Source organism: Phoca vitulina, unplaced genomic scaffold (assembly GCF_004348235.1).
Source record: "Phoca vitulina isolate PV1807 unplaced genomic scaffold, GSC_HSeal_1.0 scaffold38, whole genome shotgun sequence".
Lineage (NCBI taxonomy): Eukaryota > Metazoa > Chordata > Mammalia > Carnivora > Phocidae > Phoca > Phoca vitulina.
The window spans coordinates 9620475-9647346 of record NW_022589741.1 but is presented as its reverse complement, the minus strand read 5'-3'; the positions used below and the strand labels follow the sequence as shown (position 1 = coordinate 9647346).

Here is a 26872-nt window from a genome sequence, read left to right as displayed (position 1 = left end):
ACATAACCCAACACTGTTCACTCACCCTAACACTCCTGACACACACCCCCAGGCACACTGGCTGCACGGCTTCCAGCCCCCTCCCACCCTGTTCCAGTCCTCCCCGCCCCCCTCCAGTCCTCTTCCCCCCACAGAACCTTGTCTGCTCTGCTTGCTCTTCCTGGCTCTCCCCACCTTCCTTCCAGCTTCCAGGGTCTCTGCTGCGCCACATACTAGTCACCGGCCCCCCTGGCTGAAACTCCTCCAAGGACTTCCCAGGGCTGCTTTCACTAGCACGTGCCCCTTTCCTTCCTTTCTTTTTCTTTCCTTTTTTTTTTTTTTTTTTTTGATTGCGATAAATATATAACATAAAACTTGCTGTTTCAACCATTTCAAGTGTATGATTCAGTGGCATTAATTATATTCAGTGTTGTGCAACCATCACCACTATCTATTTCCAAAATGTTTTCATCACCTCCAAAAGAAGTTCTTTACCCATTAGGCAATAACTCCCTCTACCCCCAGCTTCTTCAATCTGCTGTCAAGGACAGGGACTACTGTCTGTCTTTATGCATTTGCCTATTCTAGAAATGTCATGTGAGTGGAATCATAGGGTATTTGTCCTTTTGTGTCTGACTTGCCTCACTTAGCATAATGTTTTCGAAGTTCACCATGTTGTAGCCCGCACCAGAACTTCATCTCTATTTTTATGGCTAGTATTCTGCTGCACGTGCATACCACGTTTTGTTTATCCATTCATCTGCTGATGGACACTTGGGTTGTTTCCACCTTTAGGCGATTGCGAATAATAGGAATGTTGGATGCTATGAACACTGGCATACGTGTATTTGTTTGAGTTCCTATTTTCAACTCTTTTGGGTATATGCCTAGTTGTAGAATTACTGGGTCATACTAGCCTACTGAGAAACTCCTATGCCGCTTTTGATAAATATAAAAATCTCACACTTACCTGAAGATGCTGATGTGTTGCTTGCCCATCCCCCCTGCTGAACTCTCTCCCTTGAGAATCACTCCAGCCTTAGCCCAGATGTTAAGACCGACCGCGGTCTGGCCCCCGTCTCCCGTTCCTAACTCCGCTCCCTCCTCTCCTGTGCTCTGACCATGGAGAACCCGTGTGATTTACTGATGGCTATGCCTCTGTACATTCCAACGCTGCCCTTTCTTTCTCTTTTATATACTCTTCCTGGAAGACACTGCTCAAGCCCCTCTGGTCTCCCACGGCACCCGCTATGCACCAGGAGGGCAAAAATTATCACCATTCTAAATTGTCCAAAAGGATAAAATCCACTTTGGCTGCTCTTGGCTCACACACCCTGCCATCAACCAAGCCTACACTGTATAAAAGCTCAAGAAAGTCTGAAAACAAAACTTCAAGGTCAAACAGACTATAGTGGGTTATCCAAAGGAAGTTTCAACTATTTAATGTAAAAAATTCTAGTGTAAAAATGTGCTTTTAATCACTAAAACACTACGAAATACCATATTCAACATTTCCTTTGCGAACATCTCAAGGAGAGGGATTACATCTAATTTAAACCTTTTTATTACAAAATATAACACATACAGAATAGTGCATAACATGAACTACGTGGCTTAATGAATTAATATGAGAAAAGCCAACGACCCACCTCCTAATTCAAGAACTAGAATACTGTCAGCCCCCCAGAAGCCTTCCATATGACCTTCCCCATAACAACCCCTTTCTTTCAGGCAACTATCTTTAAGAGGGTCTATTTCTTTGAAAAATAACTAGTTCCATCCTAGTTAGGCAACTAAAAGCTTATGAAAGAATAAAGTGCATTTGTTGATGATATGCCATGAGATCCCGTGGCTGTTAGGCATGGATCTCATGGCACATCATCAACAAATGTGTTGGGTGGTAGTTGGTGTTAGTGTCACAGGTTGTATTTGACATCCTCTTCTGTTCCACCTACCAAAATAATTACAATTAATTTTAATTAAATGACATAGTTTAAGTCTTTGGTAATTTCACTTTGGCTTTCATAGAGTCCACCGGAAAAAAAAAAAATCTATGGTTTGCTTATTTCTTTCCAAAAGACAGGATATAACAGCTCTGCGTGTACATGTGTGTGTATGTATGTGTATATATCAGCTTTATCAAAATACAATTCACATACCATACAAATAATGCATTTTAAGTATACAGTCCAATGATTTCTAGTAGATGTTCAGTTATGCAACCATCACCGCAATCTATTTTTATACATTTCATCACCCCAAAAAGAAACCCCTTACCTATTAGCAGTCATTTCCCATCTCCCTCCAATCCCCTGACCCTAGGTAGATACCAATCTGTTTCCTGTCTCTATGGATTTTCCTATTCTGCACATTTTTATGTAGATGGAGTCCCGCAATATGTGATCTTTTGTGACTGGCTTTTCTCACTTCCAATGTTTTCAAGGTTCGTCCATGTTGTGGCACATATTGGTAGTCCATCCTTTTCATTTCTCAATAATATTGCATTGTATGGATATACCACATTTTGTTTATCCATTCATCAGTTAACGGACATTTGGGTTGGTTCTGTTATTCTGACTATTCTTAATGCTGCTGTGAACATTCATGTGCAAGTTCTTATACAGATGTGTGTTTTCACACTTGAAGGAATGAAAATTGCTGGTGTGTACTGTAACTCTGTTTAAGATCTGCCAGCCTGTTTTCCAAAGGAGCTGAACCATTTTCCATTCCTACCAGCGGCAAATGAGGGTTCCAATTTTCCCACATCATTGGTAACACTTGTTACTATCTGTCCTTTTGATGATAGCCACTGTAGCGAATGTGAAGTGGTATCTCATTGTGGTTTTGATTTACATTTCCCTGAGAGGTAATGATGTCCAGCATCTTTTCCTGTGCTTTTTGGCCAACTTGTGAAGTCTAACTCCTACCTCTGGGTTTTTCACAGATACCCTTTGCCAGATTGAGGAAGTCCTCCCTATTCCTAGTTTATTGAGTGTTTTTATCATGAATGAGTATTGCATTTTATCAAATGCTTTTCTACCTTTATTGAGATGATCATGCAGTTCTTGATACCAGTTGTTTTTGTTGGTAAATAATTTTTCATACTTATGAAGTCTATGCAATCCTATAAATGTGTAATGCATTTCATATTTTATTAAAGGGTTCAAATTTAAATTATTAACTATAAACCCTAAAAATTATGTCTACAACAAAAATTACGGAGAAGCATATCATTAATATATTTATTTTCAAAGAAAATTCACTATGAAATCTATTTAGGGTCTTTTTTGAGTGGTAGAAACCATGGCGTGTATATGTGTTTTTCTTCTATCAGTCTAACTTCTGTGGTCCTACTTTTTCAAACTACATCTTGGCTACTTCTATTCTTTAGAACAGCAACCCAAATACACACTTAAAGTCTATGGAATACTCTGCATAAGCCCAAATTAAACACAATTTTCTATACATGAATATTTCATAAAGCAATTCAAATAAAATATAAATGGTGTCAACCAGAGGATCTGTGTTCAACCATCAAACAACCAAATCCATACAATATGAAAGAGGACAACAAAAAGTAGTTACATCGATAGTCAAATATACATCAGCCAAGCGGTTTTTAGTAAAATCTGTGGACAACCTTTTAAATCAATTAACTACCTTCCAATATCTCACAAAATCATTTAGAACAATAGGCGTTGTCTCCATGATGACACATAGTCGTTTTGTCAAAACACGTGTACACAGATAATGAAACATTCTGTCCCTTGTAAAATTCAAGGTCTAACTTCGAATGCCATATACTGTGCAGAAATGCCTGAAAGAAGCTAGAAACATGGAAAGGATATAGATCAGTACAAAGTAACACACCTCCAAACTAACTAATGTGCATGTTGAGGTCTGGAGACTATACTGGTTCACAGGGCTGGTGCCAGCTAGAGAAGTGCCTCGAATTACAGGATCAGAAAAAGGCTTGGCGAACATGTGTTCCACCATGTCAGAAGAGAAACGTGTTAAAAGGAGCTCTCTCATCCTGTGAGATCTTATGAAAAGAAAGCCTCAATAACATTAAGAACATTTCTGCTGTTTATCCTCAAGGTTCATATTCAACCAATGAGTCTTAAAATACAATGAAGCAAAAAAAAGGTACCATGATATTAAGGTAATTTCAAATATATCATCTAAAACCAATTTGGGGGGCAAATTCTACCTGCAAGGTGTTAACTAAATCACATACTTTCTCAAAAAAAAAAAAAAATGCTACTACATCATTTACTTAGTTGTGTATCGTGTATCCCCACCCTAACCCTAAGACACAAACTACTAAAATTCAGATTTTTTTGGTTCCTATTTAATTATCCTGAGATTTCCAACACTGCATGTGTCGCCAGAATTGCAATTTAACTCTTTTGGATGCAAAACAAGCAGAGGTGCTTACAAGATTATAGATCTCTACAGGAACAGGGTCTGCGTCCTGGGCAGAGGAACCACTTCTTCACCCCAGCAATCAGGATCCTGACTCACTGGGATTGCACCACATGAAATGCAGTAGCCAAAAGGGACTCTTCTTCCACAAAACACTGCACTAATTCTCCAGCATTCAGCTTTTCCACTTGAATGGAATAAAAACCCTTTTGAGAACAACAATTACAATCCCCCCATTTTTTCTCAGGCGCACTATTGGACTTCTTAGTGCATGCACAATGCAAATAAGGCAAGCTTCCTTTCACAGAGTGATTAATATGCAAAGACAGCCTGCTTTTTTAGTAGGATGTGAAGAACCACCAACAAGCTTTTCTAAACCCAGAGGTTTCTACAATTATTTCCACTGTTTATTTTTAAACAGAAGATTACACAATAACACCAAGCGCTTTAGCTCCAGATTGCCAATATTTTGTAAACAATGACAAGTTAGATTTTTAAACCCTTTGTATCATATTTAAAGCTATGGTCAACTATCAATTCTAATATGTTAATTTTTTCCCAAATCTAGGAAACTCAACTTGTATGAAGCAAGGTTCAAGCTCTACTTTCTTTTTAAGAAACTACACTTCATTTTTAATACTGAATGATCTGTCTGGCATGTGCCTTTAGAAAGCTTGTAACTCTTAAAATTTACTATAAATTCCAAAATAAGACTAAGAAATTACATTGTTATGGTACTCCCTCCAGCTTACATGCACCTTTATAAACCTTGTGACTTTTCCAAATTATTGTTAAATTCAACATAAGGTTGTGTTTTGATAGAAAATTGAGGGAAATCTGTTCAGTAAAGTAATGCTACAAAGAATGGAATCTTTGCACTACAAATGATGTCCGTATGACACTGAATCTCAATAAAAGAATTTAAGAAGCATTTCCAATCACACGTTTCCTTGGTGATTTTTTTTACCAAAATTTCCAAGAAAATGTAAAGCTACTGGATAGGACGTTAATAAACACCTCGCTTGTCACATTATTCTTGTTTTTGCCCATCTCCACCCACAAAGTCCCATGAAGAGGTTCTAATCATACAACTGCCCGACATTTCCATCTAATGTTCTAAACAAACAAACAAAAAATCACCGACTTAAACATTTTGCTCTAGATACGAATTTTTTAATCCACGTATTAAACATTAAAATGTAAATTTGATTTTTATGTTCTTCTTAAAGAAATCCTCTATAGCGATAAAACATCTTTAAGATAAGATGTCACATATGGATGAGACAACTTCAAATTTAATTTCAGTGAAAATATTTCGAGAACAGATATAAGTCAACAGTGATTATGGCTTACACCAAACCCATCTTCTTGCCAGCTGCTCCTGGTCCCAGGACATAGGACTGTCTGCCAATGAGGAGCTGATCATGACATCTGCGTACCATCAGTTTCTGCCCCCCGGAAAATTACCGCCATCATTTCAGGGACATCGGTAAATCATTCAAGATATTTTTGTTTCCCTGTGAAGTTCTAGTGTCCAACCAGTGCAAGTCACTTACACACCTGGGTTCTCCAGACAGCATGAGATACATAACCAGCCCCAAATGTAATGCCGCCACATTCACTGTAGGCTTACATTGTTTTCTTTTGTAACAGCTTTTAAATTCTAAAGGAAGAAATTCGTAACAAAAGAGAAAAAGAACTGATATATTTGTTCTAGTCCCTAAATAAGTAAAATAGATGAAAGTGAAGACTAAATTAATGAGGGAACTCGTCATTTTAAATCTCTCACGCTGAGTTCACTAAAAGAATGTAATTTTAAACTCACTTACCACAAACAAAAACTTTAGTATTTAGAAATGCATACATAAATTGTTGAAATGATTACCCATATTTATAATTTATGTTTTCTGAAATGTCCCCCACTATACATTTATTGTTATTGTATTTAAATAAAGTAATTTAACTGTCTGACTTTGTGATAGCTATTCTCTTCATATTGCACAGGGCAGCAGAAATATAACACAGAATAATGTATTGATTTACCTCCCAGGGACTTCAAAAGGGTTTGTCGTGAATATCTCTAGAAAACCAAATAATAAATGATTATTTGGGTTTCTTATTTAGACACAAAATTACACTTAGATACCCAAATCAATTAATGTGCAAAATGTTTATCTTCTAAAAAAAAAATCCCTGTATCTAACTTAGCTGTGAAGAAGTATTTATAAACAATAGAAATATTCTTTTTATGAGAGGGGAGGAAGGGGAATGAGCTGCCTGCATGACCAGTTATCTTAATTGAGTCTGACCAATAATTTAAATTCTGATTCCAAAGCCAATTTAGCTCAAAATGACCTCAAATTGTAATCTAGGGCAGTTAACAGACTCATTTTCAATCTCTTATCTTCAAAGAATACCACACGATGTCTCTTTTTTGCTTCATTATGACAGATGGCTTTCTTTAATGAAAATTTTAAATTTTAAACATGTCACGCATAACTTTAACTTACACACACAAAAGGGGAAAATCAGAGAAAGGAATAAACAACTCTTAGTTATCTTTTTCTGATATTTCAAGGTTGTTTTTGGTCTCATTCCAAAGGAATAACTATTATAAATGTAACCAAAAACAATTTAGAAAGTGACCTACAATTTTTTTTTACAAAGCTACTGAAAGCATTCATCTTGTATCTCCAACTTGCAACCCAACTACATGGAACACTGGAGTTATTCCATAAATACTGGATTAAGTGAATGTTTCTAATAAATGTTCCTGCTACCCAACAAGGCTGGGACACAGCCATTTGCAAATGTGTTCATGAAACTGCTCTTATTTTGGATCACAGCATCCCTGCCAAGCCCTGTCTTTATATCCAAGAAATGTGGAATCTCAGGCCACCCACCCTGGAATCTTTTGAGGACTTCTTAGTGGTGAAAAGATTCTTCAACACAGAATAGGTTCTTCACAACTGGCCCTAACTCCCTGAGTTGTCAATTCCCTTGAAGTTAAGATGCACACTCTTAGGTCTTTGCTTCTGATGCACCCCTGGCATGTTTGCCTTTTCCTTTAGGAATTCTGCAAGCTTCTTTAAATCTCCATACTAAAACATGTGAGATGAAAGATTTCAAGTGTGTGTTCTGGCTTAGAGCAATTATGAACCCAGAGAGAGACGGGCCATCAGAGGGTTCTCACAGTCTCCTTTAAAATGAAAGCTAACAACCCTTCTCATGCCACCGCTCCCTCTCATACCACTAACTCCCACTGAACACACATGCACCCAACTGTAAGCCACAGGAGGGTGGGGGCCATGTATCTCTACTCCCATCCTGAATTCTTCTTCACTCCAGCAAGAGATTGAATTTTTATTAGCTGGAGAGGTTAAATCCCAGGGAATCTGCTCTTGGGGATGCCAGACATTGTTGAGGGCAGAAATGCCTCACTGAAAAGAGATTCAGTGAAATCTCAACTAGTAGATGAAATACTCCCAAACCATTCAGCTCAGAGTAAGACAATAGTTAGACTTACACCCCACAGGCTGCAAAATACTGGACTGTCTTAAACTGACCAGCTCAAGAGAAAATGTAGGTACTGAGTGGATGTGGACGTCCCCCACCCAATGGATCAGCCTCAGTGAAGCCCACCCACCCAGAGATTCCCCACAGCTTTTCAGTGTCTCACTCCCAATTACTAATAGACAGCTAAGGATCATTATAATTTAAGAAATGAAATCGAACAATATGAAACACAAGAGGAGAAATAAAACAGACAATAAAGGGGAATTCAGAGGATAAAGAGAGAATACAGCAAGCAAGAAAATTTTTCTAAGATACTCAAGAGATATAAAAGATGCTCAGACAATAAAACAGAACTCTTAGATATTAAAAATGTTAGCAAAATAGAAAATTCAATATAAAATGGGCAAGAAGCTGACAAAACCTCCCAGAAAGTAAACGGTGGAGGGCTGGAGGAACAAAGAAATGAATGATAGGAGAGAGAAGACCAAAAAAAAAAATTAAAAAAAATAGAGCAATCTAACTTCTGAATAAGAGCTCCAGAAAAAGGAGAAAACAGAGGTCTGAAATATCAGATAAATAATGTAGGAACATTTCGCAGCACAGAAAAACATGAATTTCCACACCAAAATGGCCCACTGAGAATCTACCCCCATAAATAAAAACAGACCTACAACAAGGCATAGCATTGTGAAATTTCAGAATACTGTAGACAAAGGGAAGATCCTAAGATCTTCTAGAGGAGAAATAAACAACTTTCATACAAAATATCAGAAATCAGAAGGCACTAGACTTCACAAATCCAACAGTGAAAGCTAGAAAATGTGGAGCAACACCTTCAAAATTCTTGGAGACAATTTCCAATCTAGAGAATTGTATACTGGGCAAATATAAATTAACTGCTGCAAGCCTAGAAAATCAACAGTCAAGATTGAAGAATGAGAGTAAGGTCTAGGATATATGTTCCCTGGAGATGAAAGAAAATAGCCATGTTTGAACAATGTGAGAGGGAATTTACACATCCGTCTGAGAACTGGACAATGAATTAGTGATAAGTATATAGAAAACCATGCAAAGGAAAACTGATGCCATCATAAACTTCAGGAAAGACAGAAAGATATAAGAAAGAAAATAAAATCATATAATTGCTCAAGGCTCAGCTGTGAATGATATTTACATGGTCATAGTAATGTAAACATTAAATATTGTTTAAATCAAAAACAGAAAAATTATATTGGGAGGTCAGGGTAAAGGAAATAAAGGGGTGGGGAGTGTGTAAGAGGAAAACATCAATAAATAATACCTAAAACTGAAAAAGTAAGAGAGTATAAATATGGAGATTAAAAAAATATAGAAACAACTAAATGAGTAGAAAGTGGTTACGTCAGGGGAGTCAAAATCAGAGGTGGGATGGAGAGGGAGGGGTAAGAAGCGGTAGTAAGAGTTGGGGCAGGGGACTAATGTTTTGTGTTTCAAGTTTTATAAAATGATTTAACTTTTTAAACAATGTGGACATGACATTTAAAATTTAAAATGTAATTTAAATTTTAAGAAAAAAATTAAATTTAAGAAAGGGAGGAATGACAACCAATGAATTCCAATTGCTTGAATAGTTAGGATCTTTAACCTCAATATATACCTACTATAAGTAGAGAAGAGAGAAACTGGCTGACACAACTTCTCTTAATGGTAATTAAATAGCTATAGAATTCAAACCAAGCTGAGAAGCTATATTTAACAAGGTCACTCTATAAGAATGAAACATGAAATCTCCTTTGTCCTAAATCCTTGGGGATTAGAATGTCTCATGATTGAATTTTCCATATGAGTAACACTATTTATATTACCTCTTTCGTTCCAATTTACCATTGGTGAAGACCATGGTATCTACATTTATGTTTGTTTCATGTTTACAACTATATGGAAACTTCTTGAAATCATACCTCCTTCAGTACCTAGCACAGAGCTGAACACAAAAGACACATGCTCCATAAACTAATCCATATAAGTGTCACCTGTTGCTTGAATGGGCCATGGTTGGCTCTTCCAAATGAGGTTTAATTATGAACACCCATTATTTATGCTGCACTGTGTTATAGACAATCCCTTGGCATTTTGTGATATATAGAGCTTTCTTTTCAATTGAATATTAAATGGCTAAGACTGATGTGTTTTTTTTGTGTTCTTGAATCTGCTTTTCATAATTTTTCTGTCCATTCGAGTTATTACATCTTACTATCAGTGTACCTGTACCTAGTAGTCATATTTCCTTGATTCTGATCTGCCTAAGACTCTCTTTTGCCTAAGAGCCCTTCTAAATGTGGTAGAAGCCAGGAAATTAATTAAGAATATATGTACTCTTTCTGGGGGAAAAAAAAAAAAAGGCTAAAGGGCTTCCCTATCAGTCAAGTGCATACAATTAAATGCACGGACTTTGGGTTATCTATTTTGACTAATCAGAGGCATCTTTCCCTCACCTCTTCATTTTTTCCCTTATTCTTCATGCTTCATGTTCCAAAGATTTAAGGTTGCCAGACAAATGACTTCCAGATTAATGAAGTGTCACCAATATGATCTTTAGCAGCAACCATTATTTAAGTACACTAAATTTTATGGCTCTACCATTATGGTGAATTGACAGGTTTAATATTAACCCTATCCAAACAGAAAGGAGAATCTATATAAACCAATTTATTTTTAAAAATTCTACTTTTTTCAAAACCAAGACCTACTAGACTTTGGAGTTGAAACAGCTAAGCCATCAGCCATGGTGTTTCTAACTCAACTGCAATTCGTGGTGATCCTGAACTCTCAGAGAATGAAAACTAAATGGGAAAAAAATGTGATTCTAATTATAATCAATACTTAAATCCAACACTAATTGTACACCCCTTTACTGTGAACTTTAACAGAAAAAGGGAAAATGGGAAAAAAAATGACTGAGCTTACTATGTGCCAGACAGTTGCATAAATTACCTCATTTCATCCTCACAATAACCCTATTAGGGGTGTATTATTATTCCTGTTTCACAGGGAAATAAACTGAGCGTCGGAGAGATAAAATAACTGGCTCAAGGTCATGGAAAGTAGGAGAGCCACCCTACAAAATGCCAACTTTATGTCAAAGGCCCCCGAGGCGCCCCCTACAGAATGCATTGCTCTACCACAGCAAAAGGAGATACTAAATTAAGAAAGGAAGATAATTTGTACTACAACTCAGATCAAAGAGCTTGCACTGGATTCGCATTTTCTCATGCTCCTGACAGCAGAGACCAAGTTGTACCCTGACCCCAGTTCTCGTACAGCAACTGCAGCTTAACTAGTGATTGGCAGCACCTCACACAGAGAGAGGGACTCGCAGAAGCACTATGATAAAAGAACATCAGTAGTCAGTCACGCCCATGTCCACTCTTTTGCCGATCTAATAAAAACAATGTATCCAATCTGTGACACACTGAACAAACTTCAAAAGATTTTGCTATCAACAAACCTTTTTTAAAGGTGTAGAATAAAAGTATGAATATCATGGGCAATGATGCAAAGAAAACAAAATTGTCTAAAATTTATCGCCTGCCATGATAAATGAAATCCCTGGGGAGGAAACCCTCTTAACATTATTCACTTCCTCTCAGATGAACCCATCCCATTGTCCTTTGCAAGGTTTGTTCATCGCCGGGGTCTTTTCTTTTGTGCAGATACAAGTGCCCAGATGGCCCCCAGTGTGAAGCCTTCCCCCATCCCAACACCCCATTCTTCCCTTCTTTGTGGTCCAGTATCCTGGATATCAGCTCCTCCTCAGTCTTTGACTCTGAGAATGTGAATTTCACTATCCAACTAAAATTCTCTAAGATCCCCCACTCTCCTATGAAACAATCCAAAGTTTCTACTTGCGCCTCATCTTCCTGACACGCATAACCACATTATGCACTACTGCCCTCTTTTTAATACAGTATTTGTTTTGTAATCCAAATATAAAGCAATATACGCTCATTAGAGAAAACCCAAATGGTATAAAAAATGTCTTCTTCCAGCCTTAGGAAGTGAAAGGAATTTTTAAAAAACAGAATCGGTATTATATATACCATTTGTTTCCAACTTTTGTCCACTTAACATCATTCTTCTCTAACCGAGACATGCACAGCACTAGGCTCTGGCTCCCCCCTTCTGTTCAATACTGCCTTCCGAATTATAGACAAGTGCCATTCTAAACGCTACGTAAATACTACAACATAAATACTTCTGGGTGTGATGAAGATTCTATAATGCACTGATTGTAACCCACGGTATTTTCTTTCCACTGAAAAGGGATAAAAATATAGACTACTATGAGCCCTCAGTCTTCCTGGTCCCCCTGGATGGGCTCCCCACGGCTTCCTCCCAAACATGGAACAGGTAAACTACCTCATCCATGCTTCCCCTATGCAAAGCAAAATCCTTACTACAAAGCCTCCAGCTCTCACCACGCTGGGGAGAGTTCTCCAACCGCCCCTGCTGCCCAGGTAATCTTCACTCTGCCTCTGAAATCTTAGCCACATATCTGGCTTTAGATGCTACCTGGTATTCCCAGTTGTCTTTCCATTCTCCACTAGAGAGTAGACTTTCCAAGGTCAAGGTATTGTACTGTTGAGTTTGGGAGCTTTGCTTTACACCTGCAGCTAATAGACTGCATAGACGCTCAGTGAGTATTTCTGCTGTCACTGCTTCTCCCTCTGCCCCAAACCCATTAGATCTCTGGCCTACACCTTCTCTGCACCACAGACTGATTTAGCCTCTGTCTAGCCCCATAATATTTATGATATTATTTTGATCTGAGCCATAATTAAATGTTTCCCATCACAACTGGGTCAACAAAAGTTCCACAAAATAACACTTAACCCTTGCTATATAAGATATATATACTCTCTTTTCCATTCTATTCCATTTCCTCTTTCCTCCACTTTCCCCCTCCCTCCTTCCTTCCTTTCCTTCTTTTTCTTCTTTTCTTAGTGCTGGTGGAAGTTTATTAAATAGATATCACCACCAACAGTTAAAAAATACTGACCTAGAAGGTAAGATACCAAGATGCTCAATTTTTTTCTAAAACCTCGTATGTTTTTAACTGAGGTCCATCTTTCATTCAAGGTAACCCCTTTCCTCAGTCTTCCCATCACACTGACAATTCCATGATTTCATTCCCTCGGGTCTGCGACTTAAAAATTTTTCTCTCTCCCAGTCACTTCCCATTTTGGACCTATCATCTACCCCAGTTGGTTGCTTTGTCATCTCTAACATCTCAGCCGTGTGCCTTTTTTATCCTTATCCAAAACCACTACAAGTGTATCTTTCCAAGATTATCTGTTTTACAAACTATATCACCGTTGGATTCCTTTAACAAACCCCTCTGGAACCATAAAAATTTGATTTTTATAAAATGTTCTAAAATTTGATTTTTGTGTAGCAAAAATCCTTTTCCTAACCCACTATTTTGTCCAGCCACTAGAGTGGCTGCTACAGAAACAAACACTCCCTCCAAGTACTGCAGTGATGCCCAGCAGTCTGCTCCTACTTCTCTCCCTGCTAATTCATAGCGAGCATCAAACACACAGCCTGGCACAGCACTTGTTCAAGTGTTATCACTGAATATACTCTGGAATATTTTAGGAAAAATTTCTCCAACATCCCTCTCCTTTTCTAGCACTTAAGATTTTAGTAAGACCTGACCCAATATCCAGTCTGCTTTCACTGCTCTTCACGACCAATTCTCTGGCTAGACTCCTCCTGTCCTACAGAGAAATGGGTCCTCCCTCTCCCTATTTGTCCTTACGCCCGTGGGGGTCCACATCCATCACTAGCTAGTCCGCACCTTCTTTACATATTAAAACCAGCTGAGATGATTTTTTGTCTTACTTAATAATTCTTAAAATTAGTATCTGCCTTCTTTTAGGCACTGAATCATATAGTACCTCTCATGATTTCCTGTCTGAACTGTTTCCTCCCACCCATCTGAAAGCCTCTGCAGGACTGGTATAGTATTCTTCCATTTATTTTGTTTTCCCCCTCAGCTTCCAGCACAGAACTTTGCATATCATATTCCCAGTACATGTATTTTGTAAACATTTCAAAGAAAACCTCCATTCAAGATGAACTTTTTTTAAAAAATAAAGTGTAGCCTTTATTTATTTATTCATTTTTAGAGAGAGAGAGTGTGTGCAAGAGAGGGCAGAGGGAGAGAGAGAATCTTAAGTTGGTTCCCTGCCCAGCACAGAGCCCGATGGGGGGGCTCGATCTCACAACCCTGAGATCATGACCTGAGCAGAAATCAAGAATCAGACACTCAACCGCAGGCCCTGAAGTGCGACGATGTGCAGAACGTCACCTACAGTGAGTGGACTCAACCTAGACCTGTCAGACCCCAAAGCTCTTGGTTCGCTCCTCCACAGTATCACTCCTCCCTCACTTCTGACAGACGACAAGCAAATTCACATTCTGATGCTACGTGTATTCAAATTATCCTCAGTTAGGAACATGATGACATGCAGCCAACCAACGCAGGTTATGGTCCCAGCCTCACCCGTGTAAGTCACTTAGCCCTTCTCAGCCCCAGCTTCTACATCAAGGCCTAACACAATGTGGCCTTACAGAGCTTTCCCACTCCCAGTCTCTGGCTACTTCTCCCCAAGTCCCCACACACTATTCCCTCAGCATCGCTGTGTGTATTCATCTCTCAAACACCTGAATCACCTCTTCTTCCTGCTCGATGGACTGAAGGCAAACTCATGCCCCACACCCAACTCAAGGGAGTCCCAAGCAGAGTTAATTGCTTCCTTCCTTGTGCTCCAATGGCATCTGATCCACGTCTCTATTTATAGGTAGAGTAGGTCTGTCTCCCACATAAACTCTAGAGGCAGAAGCATAGCTTACTTGACTTTATAATCTAAAACCGAGAACAATTCCTGAAGATTTCAGGAAATTTTGCTGAATTAAGTAATTCAAGAATGTTTGTTGTGATTCCCTGCTTGTTGAATTAAGCAATCAACCATGCCTTACATGAGAATGCCATCTGTCCTTCCTATTTCACAGAGTTCTTTAAATGTCACCTCCTCACCCCACCCCAGCCATGCAAAGGTGGTTCCCCACGATAATCTTTCATGGTAGCCTGCTCCTTTCCTGAACTTTTATCAGGACATGGGGTTATAAATATATGTGTGTGTTACTTGTTTAATGCCTGTATTCCTCCACACCTAGACTGGAAGCTCCATGAAGACAGAGATGATACATGTTTACCACTGGATTCTCAGAACGCAGCACTCAATAAATGTTTAGTGAACAAATGATATGAAGATTAACTGACATAAGGCATATCAAAACTCTAGGATTGGATAATGATGATCAAGACACAATTATGGGGATTATCGATGCAGTTTCTCTCCTCTTAGAGAGCTGACACAAAACCTGAGTCTCTTCTCCAATACAGCATATGCCTCCTAGCTGGCAAAACGACTTCCTGCCCTGCCAGTAGGGCACTTAGGTCTGACTCATCTGAATAATAATAGCAATTACTTTATTTTATTCCAGATAGTAATCTACAAAAATATAAGCAGTGAGAAATATTAAATCACCTCAGGCCTCACTTAAGATTTTCTATAAAATAAAGGTCAAATAGCTTCTTTTTTCCAAAAATGATTTTGATTTTGATGTATGGTTCTGACCTTCAAAGCACAAAACAACCTTTATGAGATACCTGCTTAACAAACCTGAATGATTAGCCTCTATTCTCAAGCAGGTGGACCCAAGCAGACCAAGACATGGTTGCTAACACTGGGTCAGATGTCTGCAGGGCTCCCACATTGCATGGGCTCCTTCCAAGGCTCTGTGGGATGGGGACCTGCCCATGTGTTCTCATGGGCACTTATCTTCTACATTTTGCAGAAGCAAGAATTTTGTATTTTCCTTAAAGAGGGCCCTCCAAATTGTACATCCTTCAGGCCCCATGAAGCCCAGATCAATCCTTGTACTAATGGCTTTCAACCTTATAATGAGATCACTTTTCTCTCTAGCATATTCACGACCAAGATGACAGTGCAGGCGTATTTAACAAGATTTTTTTAAAAGTCAAGTTCTAATCATTGCAGAAGTCATGTTCTCATAATATCTTTTTATATGTCCTTCTGAAAAAAGCACTATGTCCGAATACTATTTTTTTCTAAAACCAGATACCTCTCTCTTTCTCATTAATAAACAGAGCTTGCACACACTAAAGTCCTGTGATCTCTAAAACATTCACAACTCTAACATGGAGGCATTACTAATTTTTCCATTTTGCAGGAGGGGAAGTTGAAGCTTAGGGAAGTTAAATGACTCGAGCAAGACTGGACAGTGAATAAGGGATACATGTGGCTGGGCTTTCAACCTGGGGCTGCGAGCCACTCTTAATCTCTACGCAGTCCTACCCTCCAGCTTCCTTGACAGCAGAAAGTATGTCATCTCAGTCCTGTGTAATTCCCCCCAGAGCTGATGATAAAAAGCTGGCACTTTATTTGATCAACTGTTTAAGAGAACACCAAATGTAACACAATCTCAAACACTGTGACATTACTATGGATATTCCTAAATGATGAGGTAATCAGATACCAAAGGCTTCTTGCATGTGATCTCAGGACTGACACAGACAGAAAACAGGGCCAGATGTTGCCAGTGTTTGCAACTACAGATCAGAGAGTCCTGGGTGAGAACAGAGAGTAGAGTAAGGTTACATGGAAGCCTTTCAAGTCCCATCAGTGATGTAGTCTTTGAATCAAAAGGAAAACATATTTACATCTATCTGGGAGAAAAGGAATGCACAATAGTTTTATTAAAACCTTTTTTTTCAAAAACACATACCCAAGATAGAGCAAATGGCTTATCCTTCGGTGTAGTCCTCTGAGCCTCCTCACGGCTTGGAAGCTAAATTAACACTGCAGGAAGGGAGAAGTGTGTCATCCTAACTGAAAACAGTTAACTCCATGCCTGCGTGTAGACGTGGCCTAAAAGCGTCTTAACTGTAATGTACTGAAACTGCCTGAAAGGCTGCCATTTGGCACCCAGACCGACATCAAAAGGCAATGCTCCTAATGAGCATCTTCAGCTGAGAGACAGCATTTCAACACCGTGAAATGAAAGGGAATAATGGCACCACTGGCAACACCAAATAATTTACATCCCTTTACATCAGCAAATGGTTTTAAGGTTTGGCACCAAGAGTTAATATTAATAATGGAAAGGGCTAAAGGAGACATGACTGTGACCTTCAGATGGACTTCTGGATTTTACTGCCCTACAGTAGTGAGCACATCTACCTGTACTATTGATAACAGGCTTGCCAGGGTTGTTTCCTAAAAGCAGAAACTCTGGGCCTCGTAGACACCTAATCCTTAGGATTCAGAGGGATCCCTGGGCATCTCCTTCTTGCTAAGAGGCTGTCTCTTACAGTATTGCTCAGAGACCTACGATTTTAAGACACATATAAAATGCTCTTCTGAATTTTACTCATTTTTTTTTTTAAGATTTATTTATTTATTTGAGAGAGAGAGTACATGAGAGGGGGGAGGGTTAGAGGGAGAAGCAGGCTCCTCGCTGAGCAGGGAGCCCGATGCGGGACTCGATCCCGGGACTCCAGGATCATGACCTGAGCCGAAGGCAGTCGCTTAACCAACTGAGCCACCCAGGCGTCCTCATTTCTTCTTTTTTAACTGAAGGAATCTTAACTTAGTCTTTTTTATTTCAAAAGTCAAGTAGTCACTATGACTACATAGCCAGTTGATTCGTGGTTCCAGTTTAGTCTAATTTGCAACCCATTTTTAAGACTAGTAAAACACTATTTGTAATTTGCTGCCATTTCTTTTAAAGTTCCAGATGTTTCTTAGCCTATATATTTGTTAGATCACTAAACTGAGGAATTATCAGTTATGGGAGCTACACTGAAATATTTATGTTGGCACCATAAAACATTTGTGTGCTCCAAAACTCAATACTTCAATAATACAGGAGAGCCCTTTCCCAATGCCTTTGTCTCCTCTCAGGCTGTCTGTTCCCGGAAGACTGACGGCGGCAGGTGCGGTCCCTTCCTCTCCCCTCCCTGCCCATTGGTTCTGCTCCCCATCACCACAAACCCAAGACTGGCAGGGAAAGTTCAAGCCGTTCTTTAGCAACAGGTAGTCAGTCACTTATTGGGCACGGAGGCAGGAAGGACTGCCTGTACAATCTCTTTGGAGGTCTGCCGGCAGCACTGAAGTCCCTTTCTGTCTGGAGAGCAGCCACAGTCCCTTAACACTGAAGACGTAAATATGGGGGGTTCATCAGACTCATTTTAAATAGAGGCTTTGTCACCTTAAAAAAATTAAGTGGTTGGATCAGAAATTCCAAAGTCCATATTTCAAGCAGTGTAAAATTTACAAGATGCTGTCTATAATTTAAGAAACTGAGTTCTGTAGCAAACAAAAACATCTGTCATGCCTAAAGATTAGGCTTTGAATGAGAAAATGGTGCTATTTATTTTGAAAGGCAATTAAGACCTTGTTCCCTGTGACAGAAAAATATAGATACAGATTACTTACATTAAATTATGTATTACTGATCTGAGGTAGTCAATTAATGATGAATGTATGCCAAGAGAAGTGCAAAACTCAGAATTGTGGGGCTCCAAGTGAGTAATTGCTCCCTCTTATCGTTGCCTTGAGTAAGCACCCACAGCCAGTGCGAACAGCACACCCATACCATAATTTTTGAGTTTGGGAGCATTTTTGCAAACAATTACTGCCTTAATTCTTGTACTGTCAAGCTCAAAAAATAGTCACCAGTTAAATCAACAAATCCTTAATCAATTAGCACAGAGACTTGGATAAACCCTCTTTATTGAACAAGAATATGCCCTGCTATTTCCTGCTATTCCAGTATTATTTAAAAAAAAATAGACCCTGGGAAAATTTCATCAAGTTCAAGCTGCTGGGGGAAGAAGTGGGAAGCTTCTTGAAAAACTGACTTTAAAAAAAATGTAAATTGTTGGACTAATGAAAACAGCATGATTGGTAGATCTTTGGAACCTCCACAGCAGGAATAGTAATTCAAAAACTATTAAATAAAGGACAGGCCACACTTCCATAATATCTGGATTATAGTCTCTTTGTGTTTAACTGTTGAATTTTAAATAGATTCTGCATTATTTTCAGTATTTTAACATATGCTAGTATGTGTTGAAAGAAAATTAACTCTTTGGCTTTTGGATAGAGTAATGAAAGTTTTTCCACATTCTTTAATATGACTATATTACATTCAGTTACAGCTTTGTTCATAAACACACATTTTTGATCTTAAAATGAAAATCAACAAAAAAAAATACAGCTCAGCATTGCTGTACTCACAGCAAACTTGGCTGAAACACCTCTTGATAATTCATTTCGTGAGGAGTATTATGTATACTTATATACGTGCTAGCTGGCTTTTGTAAGGTAGCAAAGGTGCCCTTTGTTCTTGATCCAGTGCTATCTTGTTAGAAAACCAGTCCTATTCATTCCTTTACTCTGGCAAGTAAAATTGGCAGAGGACTAAAATTGTCAAAGAAACGTATGATTCCAGATCATTCCAGATCTTTCAAGTAATTTTTCCACAAAACATCCAAAATTGCTGCTAGAATAGACTCAAATTTGCTATGTAATTCCACAACCTTGCACTTTATTCCTAAAGAGCAAAAGACACCAAAATGAGAGGGGCTGCAGACCTGATTCATATTGTGTTAATAAGGTTAGCAAACCTTGTATCTAAATTTTCATATGCACTGTGTGGAGTGCAGAGACTGAACTACCATTGTCCCTGGAGATGATACAACACTTGAGGCCAAAATAATAATAATTGTTATTATTATTACTATTATAATTACAGTAACAATTATTACTATGTATACACAAATACATGTATGTGTGTGTATATAATATTGTTTTTATTTTCGCCCTGACCCTCTGACCTGAAGTCTTCAATTTTTTTAAACGATCGTATTATTAATACTTTAATGGAAAATTATTTCTCTTTAGAAAACTGTTCAACTTATTTCTTTTGTTAAGCAACCATGTATGCGTTTCATGTTCTGCCTTGCCCCATCCTCACGGTTCCAGGGCCAGGACTGAGGCCGCTTTCCTTCCAGGGAACACTGGTACGAATGCCACCCTTGCTGGGCAGCCACCAGATCCCAATCCGGGACTCCCTGGGCGTGTACCAGCTTGAGCCTGTCTTCAAACCCGAACACCGAAGGTTACACCCATCACGGTGGTGGAAAGGTAGGCCGGCGATCCCCCAGAGCCCCCCAAAGATCAGGTCTCCGTGGCCACGCCCCCACCTCGAGGGGAGGAGGTCCCAGAAACGCACGGTCTCGGGAGGGCAGGTCGCGCGCGGAGACCCCGCCCGCACGACGGAAAAGGGAACGCCCGGGGCGGCCCCGGCCAGGTGGCGGCGGGACCCAGCGATCTGCTGACTGGGGCTTGGCCGCAGCTGGGGGCCCCCCTCAGCCCCCCTGAGGCCCCGCCCTCAGCTTCGCCCCCGGCCCGCAGCCGGCCGGTCGGCGCACGCGCGTCCGTGCGCCCAGCCCGGGAGCCCTCCCAGGCGACGCGCTCGGGCCGGGACGACGCGGGCAGAGTGTGCGTGCTGGGGGGGCGGGAGGGACGCCTCGGGTCTGCGCGAGAGAGGCGCGAGTGGGCGAGCACTGGCGGGCCGGACCTCCCAGGGACACCTGGACTCCATCTTCCCTCCCCTGGACTGTGGGGCGGGCCACGGGGCGGGGTTTCTCCTGGCGGGGGCGAGCGAGACCGTTAGGCTGGAACACCGGGAGACGGTCCTGGCAGCTCCGGGCCGCCACCCGCGCCGCAATAAAAGCCTCTCGCGGCTTCCCGCCCAGCCAGCCTCGCTCTGATTGGTCGCCATGGGAGAGGGACCCGAGTTGGCTGGAGGCGGCGGCCGGGGCTGCTCCCGTGCCGCCCGGGGAGGGCCCGCCCCGCGCGCTCCCCCACCCGGAATCGGCCGTCTAGGCCAGCACCCGAGGCGGCACCTGGCAGCGGCGGCCGCGACACACAGCCCCCTCCTCCCGGCTTTCCCCGGGCGCTTCCCAGCACACGCCCCCCTCCCGGAATGTCGCCCACCCCACCCTGCTCTCTGCGGCCCCTGCTCCTTTTCTTCCCCGTTCCCGACCGTCCACGCCAGAGCGCAAATCCCTGGGTGGGGTGGGGTGGGGAGAGCAGCTGGAGGAGAGGGTGGGTACGCACTGAAGAATCTTCCAGGGAGGCCGGGATAGAAATACACCAAATGAAATGAACCTCCCGGCCGCGGAGGTTTTCTGGGCGGCGGCACAGCCCCCGCCACCCGCGGCAGCATCCCTCGACTGTCTTCCCCTCAGCTCCCTATTGTTCGCACTTTACAAGGATCAGGAACCTCGCCCAAAGAAAGGAGGCTGGGGCGAGGTGTTGCGGGCGGCTACCTGCCATTCTTCTCGCGCACCGTGCAACACGGGGCTCGAGGTGCGTGTGAAGGCACACGCGCGCACACACACGCGCACACACACCAGGCAGCCCGATCACGCCCTCCTCGCCCTCCGCCCCTCCGCCCCTCCACACTTCCTCCTGTCAAAACGCGGCGCTCGGCCCTCCCATCCCTCCGTGCTCCCGGCCGAGAGCAGGCTTTGCAAGTAACCAGCAATTTGGCAAATGAAAAACTAACGTCATATTGACGGGGGTGCAACAACGGCCACACAGCCCTGAGATTCTGCCCATTTCGCCCCATTTTGCAAACCGTTATTCAGTCTGGGCGGGGGAGGGCTGGGCGCGAAGGCGGCGAGCCCCACTTTATTAGACCCCAGGGAAATAACGATGGGGCGGTTGCCCCGGCCTTATTGTTCACTCTTAGCGGGGCCGGGGCTGACAAGCCCCTTCCCCGCGGAACCCGAGCCCGCGAGGCCGCACCGCGGAGCCGCGGCACCCCCGCCCCGCCCCGCCGCCCGCTTCGGGAAGGAGCGCTGCCCAGCACCCGCGCGGCCGTAGCGTTCCCGGGAGCGTCCCCGGGAGCGGGCGGCTCCGCTCCCCGCGCCGCCGGCACACAAAGTGGGAAGGGCGGGCGCGCTGGAGGCGCAGCGGGCGCTCGCGGCGCTGGGAAGCAGCCCGGGTCCGGCGCAGCCCCGGAGAGCGCTGGGTTCCGCGGGCAGCAAGGGCGACGCGCTCCCTCCTCAGCTCAACGACAATGACCACCCTTAGTATTCCACGTAAAGTCACCCCAAATAACAGTGTCCTCGGGAGAGAAGGAGGGGCAAGGGAGCAATCAGTACATCAGTCTGAGAATAATCATAATTTCAAAATGTACCTGCGGTTCCCAGGAAAAACAAAGTCCAGATGAGATCCTTAGTTTGCAGCATTGTAATCTGCTGGCTGGGAGGGATGTTCTTGCCGCGGTAAATTCTGTGCCCCCCCTTGCAGAGAGTGTGGACGGCGGCAGAGCAACAGACCTAGGGGCAGACAATTGCCAGGCTGAGTATGATTATTTTTGCAGAATTGTTTCCTGCCAGCCGCTGCCGAGCTGCGTTCACGCGCGGATCGGAGAATGAGTGACAGTCCCAGCCTCAGCACACTCGCAACTCGGAGATCCTTGCGCTGGCCCGGGTTCGCTTTGACGGCACTGGGGATGGGAGCGGGGGGCGGGGGGCGGGGGTGAGAACCTCACTGTGTCCTTCCACCACGCCGGCCACAAATAGTGCCGAACATCAAGGAGGTAAGAGAGACAGGGGAGGCAGATGCGGCCGCCTGCAAAACGCGGCCTGGAGCTGCCGGAGGAGTCGGGCTCTTTCACACGCAGTCTTCCAGGCAGAGCTGGGATTTCTTCTTTTCACACTTCTCCCCCACGCCTCCGCGGTCCCTCCTGCCATGCAGCCTTCCTTAATCGGGAGGGCGGATATTTTAATAACTAGTAAATAATAAAAACAAAATCTTAGGTTTGGTTAGGTTTTCAAAGTTGTCAAATCTCCATTTAGATCCTAAGATCCTTGAAACACAAGGATAGCCTAGGATATTTTTTTGAAGTGCAGGAAATTAGAATTTGGAGAGGGATGGAGATAGATTGCTCTTGCAGGGTTCTGCTTTGGTTTTGTTTTTGTTTTTGTTTGTTTGTTTGTTTGTTTGAAACTGGCTATGAAGTTTACTCTCCCACAGAGTGGCAAGAGATCTCAGGGGAAGGAGGTAGGAAGCTACTTAAGTTCGAAGAAAACGCAGATGTTTAGAAGGAATTTCCAGAAACAACCAAAGGAAATGTTTCCTTGTTGATGAATGCTGAAATCTGTGGTCTCTTTATGAAGATCACTGAGCTTTTTACCTAGGTCTTTATAGGCAAGATATTAGATAATAATTTTTTCTTATAATGGCACAGAACCTCAATTCTTAAAGATATTAATGTAGGATGTCACTGAGGTACACACAAAGGCTTTCAGTTAATCTTACAGCTGTATTTTACACAGAAGAGGGTGGGAGAGCAGGTGGTTTAAAATAAACATGTCTCAGCACCTGAGCAAGGCTTGAGTGTTTAAGGAACAAAAGCTGAGGAAGAATCAGGAGCACAAAATGTTCTAGATGCTGGAAGAGCCTATTAGCCCAGCACAGTGACACTTTCCCAGAGGAAGGCTGCCACGTTCAAAGCACCAGTGCACCAGTATTACCAAGTACTCCCTTTTTCTTTAAAGGTCAGACTCTCCACTGCTGTACTACTCTTTAAAAACCCATCCTCTGCTGGCCAGACAGGCTGGTATCTCCTCCCTGTCTCCTCCCATGTGTTAGACCAAGAGGACCACACCAACACGCTGTGACTTCTGTGACCCCTAAAAAATACTCCCTCTCCAAAATCAATCTTCCCAACGTTATTTTTAAAATATTTATTTCATACCAATTATAAGTAATTCAAAAATACAGAAACGTAGAAAGAAGGAACTAAAATTACCCCCAAATCCCAGATTCCACAGATACCCACAGATTTTCTATCTTTTGTATATGCATATGATTTTTAGAGTTGACACAGTAGAGTAGCAATCGGAATCTTGTTTATTTCCCCTAACATTTCACTATAAGCATTTTCCCAGGCTGTTAAAAAGGCTTTTTAAATTTTTTATAGCAGTGTAATATTTCTATGTATCAATGGTTCTTCAGTGGTTTCCCCCTTCTTGGGTATTTAAATGGTTTCCAAAGTTCGATCATATAAATAATACATTTTGAACATCTTTCAATAAATATTTATTGAAAAACCACTGTTTTTTAGCCCTGTGTTGGATATAGTGGACTTTATAGATTTCTTTAACGGTGGCTGTATTTAAGCATCTTTACCTTCAGATATGAGCTTCTACTAACATGTAAAATTACTTCTATAACATATAACATTAAGTCCAACGTATTAGACTCTTTCCTAAAAAAGAGATTTTGGTAGCTGGGAAAGATGGAAAGAACAAGTCTGAGGAAAAAGGAAAAAAGTGAAGGCTGGGATAACCCTAATTAAAATTTTCTTAATTCTAATTTTACCAAGAGTGAGAGACACACCCTTCTCTGCAAACCTCCCTTCTTATAGCCCGTGTCAGTAGAATGAAAAGATTCCTCACTATTTTTTCTCCCCAAATGTCCCTATTTTTAGCTTTTTAACGTAGGCAGGTGTAGAAATCCTATCTGACTTAGCATGATTGTGTTTCTTTTCTCTCTCTCTCTCTCCAGCCCCTCCCTGCTCTGTGTGGCTGTTGATCTCTGTTGTAATGACTCATTCTAGAATTCTACCCCACAGTCATCGCAGTCCACACTGCATGTGTCTCTCCTGTGTTCTTTTAACAGGATCCATCACTTGTCTCCAATTCGTCCTCTTTCCACTCATCAATGCCTACTCTGTGAGCTCTGCGTGTCAGTCCCTCCTTGAACCTCACTTTGAAATGGGACAAAACTGTGGACCTCCCCTGACGTATTTTCCCAGAGGGAGTCGCAGGTGTCCCAGACTGTCAGACACACAGTAATGAGCATCTATCGTGTGAACATCCAGCGGGGGAAGCTGAGGAAGGAACCACTCAGGACTGTGCTTTAGAAAGGAAGCTTCCTTGGTAAAGCAGAAAATGGGCTATGATGGCAGCTCAGCAAGGGGTGACAGGTCCTAATCTAAGGCAGTGTGGTAGGAAAGAAAGCCAATAGGAGCACAGATTTGAGAAATATTTCTAAGACAAAAACAGCAGAACTGAAGAACTTTCTGAAGATTGGGTTCTGAGGCAGAGGAAGATGTCAAAGTTCCTTTCATTCATTCAACAAATACTAAGTATCAACTAAGGGCTTGGCACTGCTCTAGACACTGGGGATAGAGCAGTGGGCAAAATAAAATCTTCACCTCCATTATTCCATTCTTATGGGGAAGATAGAAAGAAATTGATAAATATCTAGTACGCTTGTGGTGATGTGTGCTAAAGAGAACACACAAGCTAAGGAGTAGTGAAAATGTGGTCAGAGAGATAAAGAATTGAAACAAATAAGATGACAATTTAAAAGTTCCCTGGATTTGACTGTTGGAAAGTCATTAACAGTCTCTGAGAGAGCCTAATGGAATCGTGGGAAGGAAGACATAACTGTCCCAGGAACGAAAGGGTGGCTTGTCCAGGAAGGAGAAGCAGGGAATGTAGACCACTCATTTGAGGAGCAGTGTGATAACGGGACAAGGACAGGAAGGCAAGCTTGAGGGGGAAGGAGGCTTGAAAGGAGATTTTCTTTTCTTTTCTCTCAGTATGAGGATTTTCGTGTTAGGTGATAAAGTACCTTACATCCGTTGTTAACCCCTCTCACCACCACCACAATCTTAGGGTTTAAATTAGACTACTTGAAAAATGAAGTAGGTCTAGAGCAAAGTGCTCCTCCTATATTCTTCCCCATGTAGGGTTTCTTCCTTGTTGGTGCTGCAAAGGAGACCCTAGGCGTGATCGCAGGGTCCACAGATACTCCAGGAGCTGTATTTCTCATTTGGCATGGGCAAAATGCATTCTGGAAAAAAATTCTGGCCAAAACTCACTTGATCATATATACAAGTGTTTACTTCTGGGCTCTCTGGTCTATTCCATTGGTCTATAGTCTGTCTTTATGCTGTACCACACTGTTTTGATTATCATAGCTTTGCAGTAAGTTTCTAAATCAGGAAATATGAGACTTCCAACTTTGTTCTTCCTTTTCAAGATTATTTTGTCTATTCAGGATCCCTTGAGAATCCATATGAATTTTAGGATGACTTTTCCTATTTCTACAATAAAAAGGTCATTGGCATTTTGGTAGACATTGAGGGGTGCTGTTTTCTCATCTGCCCAGAGTTGTTCTCTGGGCTAGTGTTGGAACCATATGGACATCTTGGAAGTGAATATGCTTTAGGCATCTCACTCCACAGCTGTGGAAACTGAGCCACAAGGAGCTATCTATCACAGAGTGCCCATTTGGGTGAGCAGTTCTTTTCAATGTAGACATGGAGAGATGAAGCAGGATCCAGTCCCAAGAACCAGACAGTGCAATGTGTGGCCAGCTTAGAGGACTTAGAGTGAGCTAGCAAAGGCAAGATGGGTTTAAATGGTTTCTTGGCTCCAAACTGAACTTAGACCCCAAGCTGTTCAACTCCCTTTTGTGTATTTTTTTTTTAAATGCTCTGAAACAGGTGATTTAGCAGACTGGAGAAAGGAGCCAAGATCTCTATGTCAGGATCTTATAAGTCAGAGTATGACTGAGCTAATGTTGGAGACCTAACAGCTTCCTTTCTCCCTCTTACACAACCTCCTGCACACCCCAGCAGCGAGGAAGGGAAGGGGGTAAGCACTCAGGTCCTGCAGTTAGACGTTCTGAGTTCAAATCCTAGCTTCTTCGCCTATAGGCTCTGTGGATTTGGGCAAATTATTTCACACCTGTAAGCCTTGTTTTTCTTGTTCATAAAATGG

The 26872-nt window shown here is 41.8% G+C and overlaps 1 protein-coding gene across 19 annotated transcripts in view; it reads right to left on the bottom strand.

The window, feature by feature from the left end:
* Nucleotides 1-22615, bottom strand: part of NCAM1 (neural cell adhesion molecule 1) — a 297913-nt gene extending 275298 nt beyond the window's left edge. For 5 of the 19 annotated variants that reach the window (XM_032428175.1, XM_032428177.1, XM_032428176.1 and 2 more), the window contains exon 1: nucleotides 22267-22604. In XM_032428175.1, coding sequence (XP_032284066.1) covers nucleotides 22267-22318 — 52 coding nt within the window. In that variant the 5' untranslated portion in view covers nucleotides 22319-22604. Of the gene's footprint in view, nucleotides 1-22266 lie in introns of all 19 variants that reach the window. The other 14 variants (XM_032428164.1, XM_032428166.1, XM_032428167.1 and 11 more) reach the window with 6 other exon arrangements.
* Nucleotides 22616-26872: the final 4257 nt, after the last annotated feature.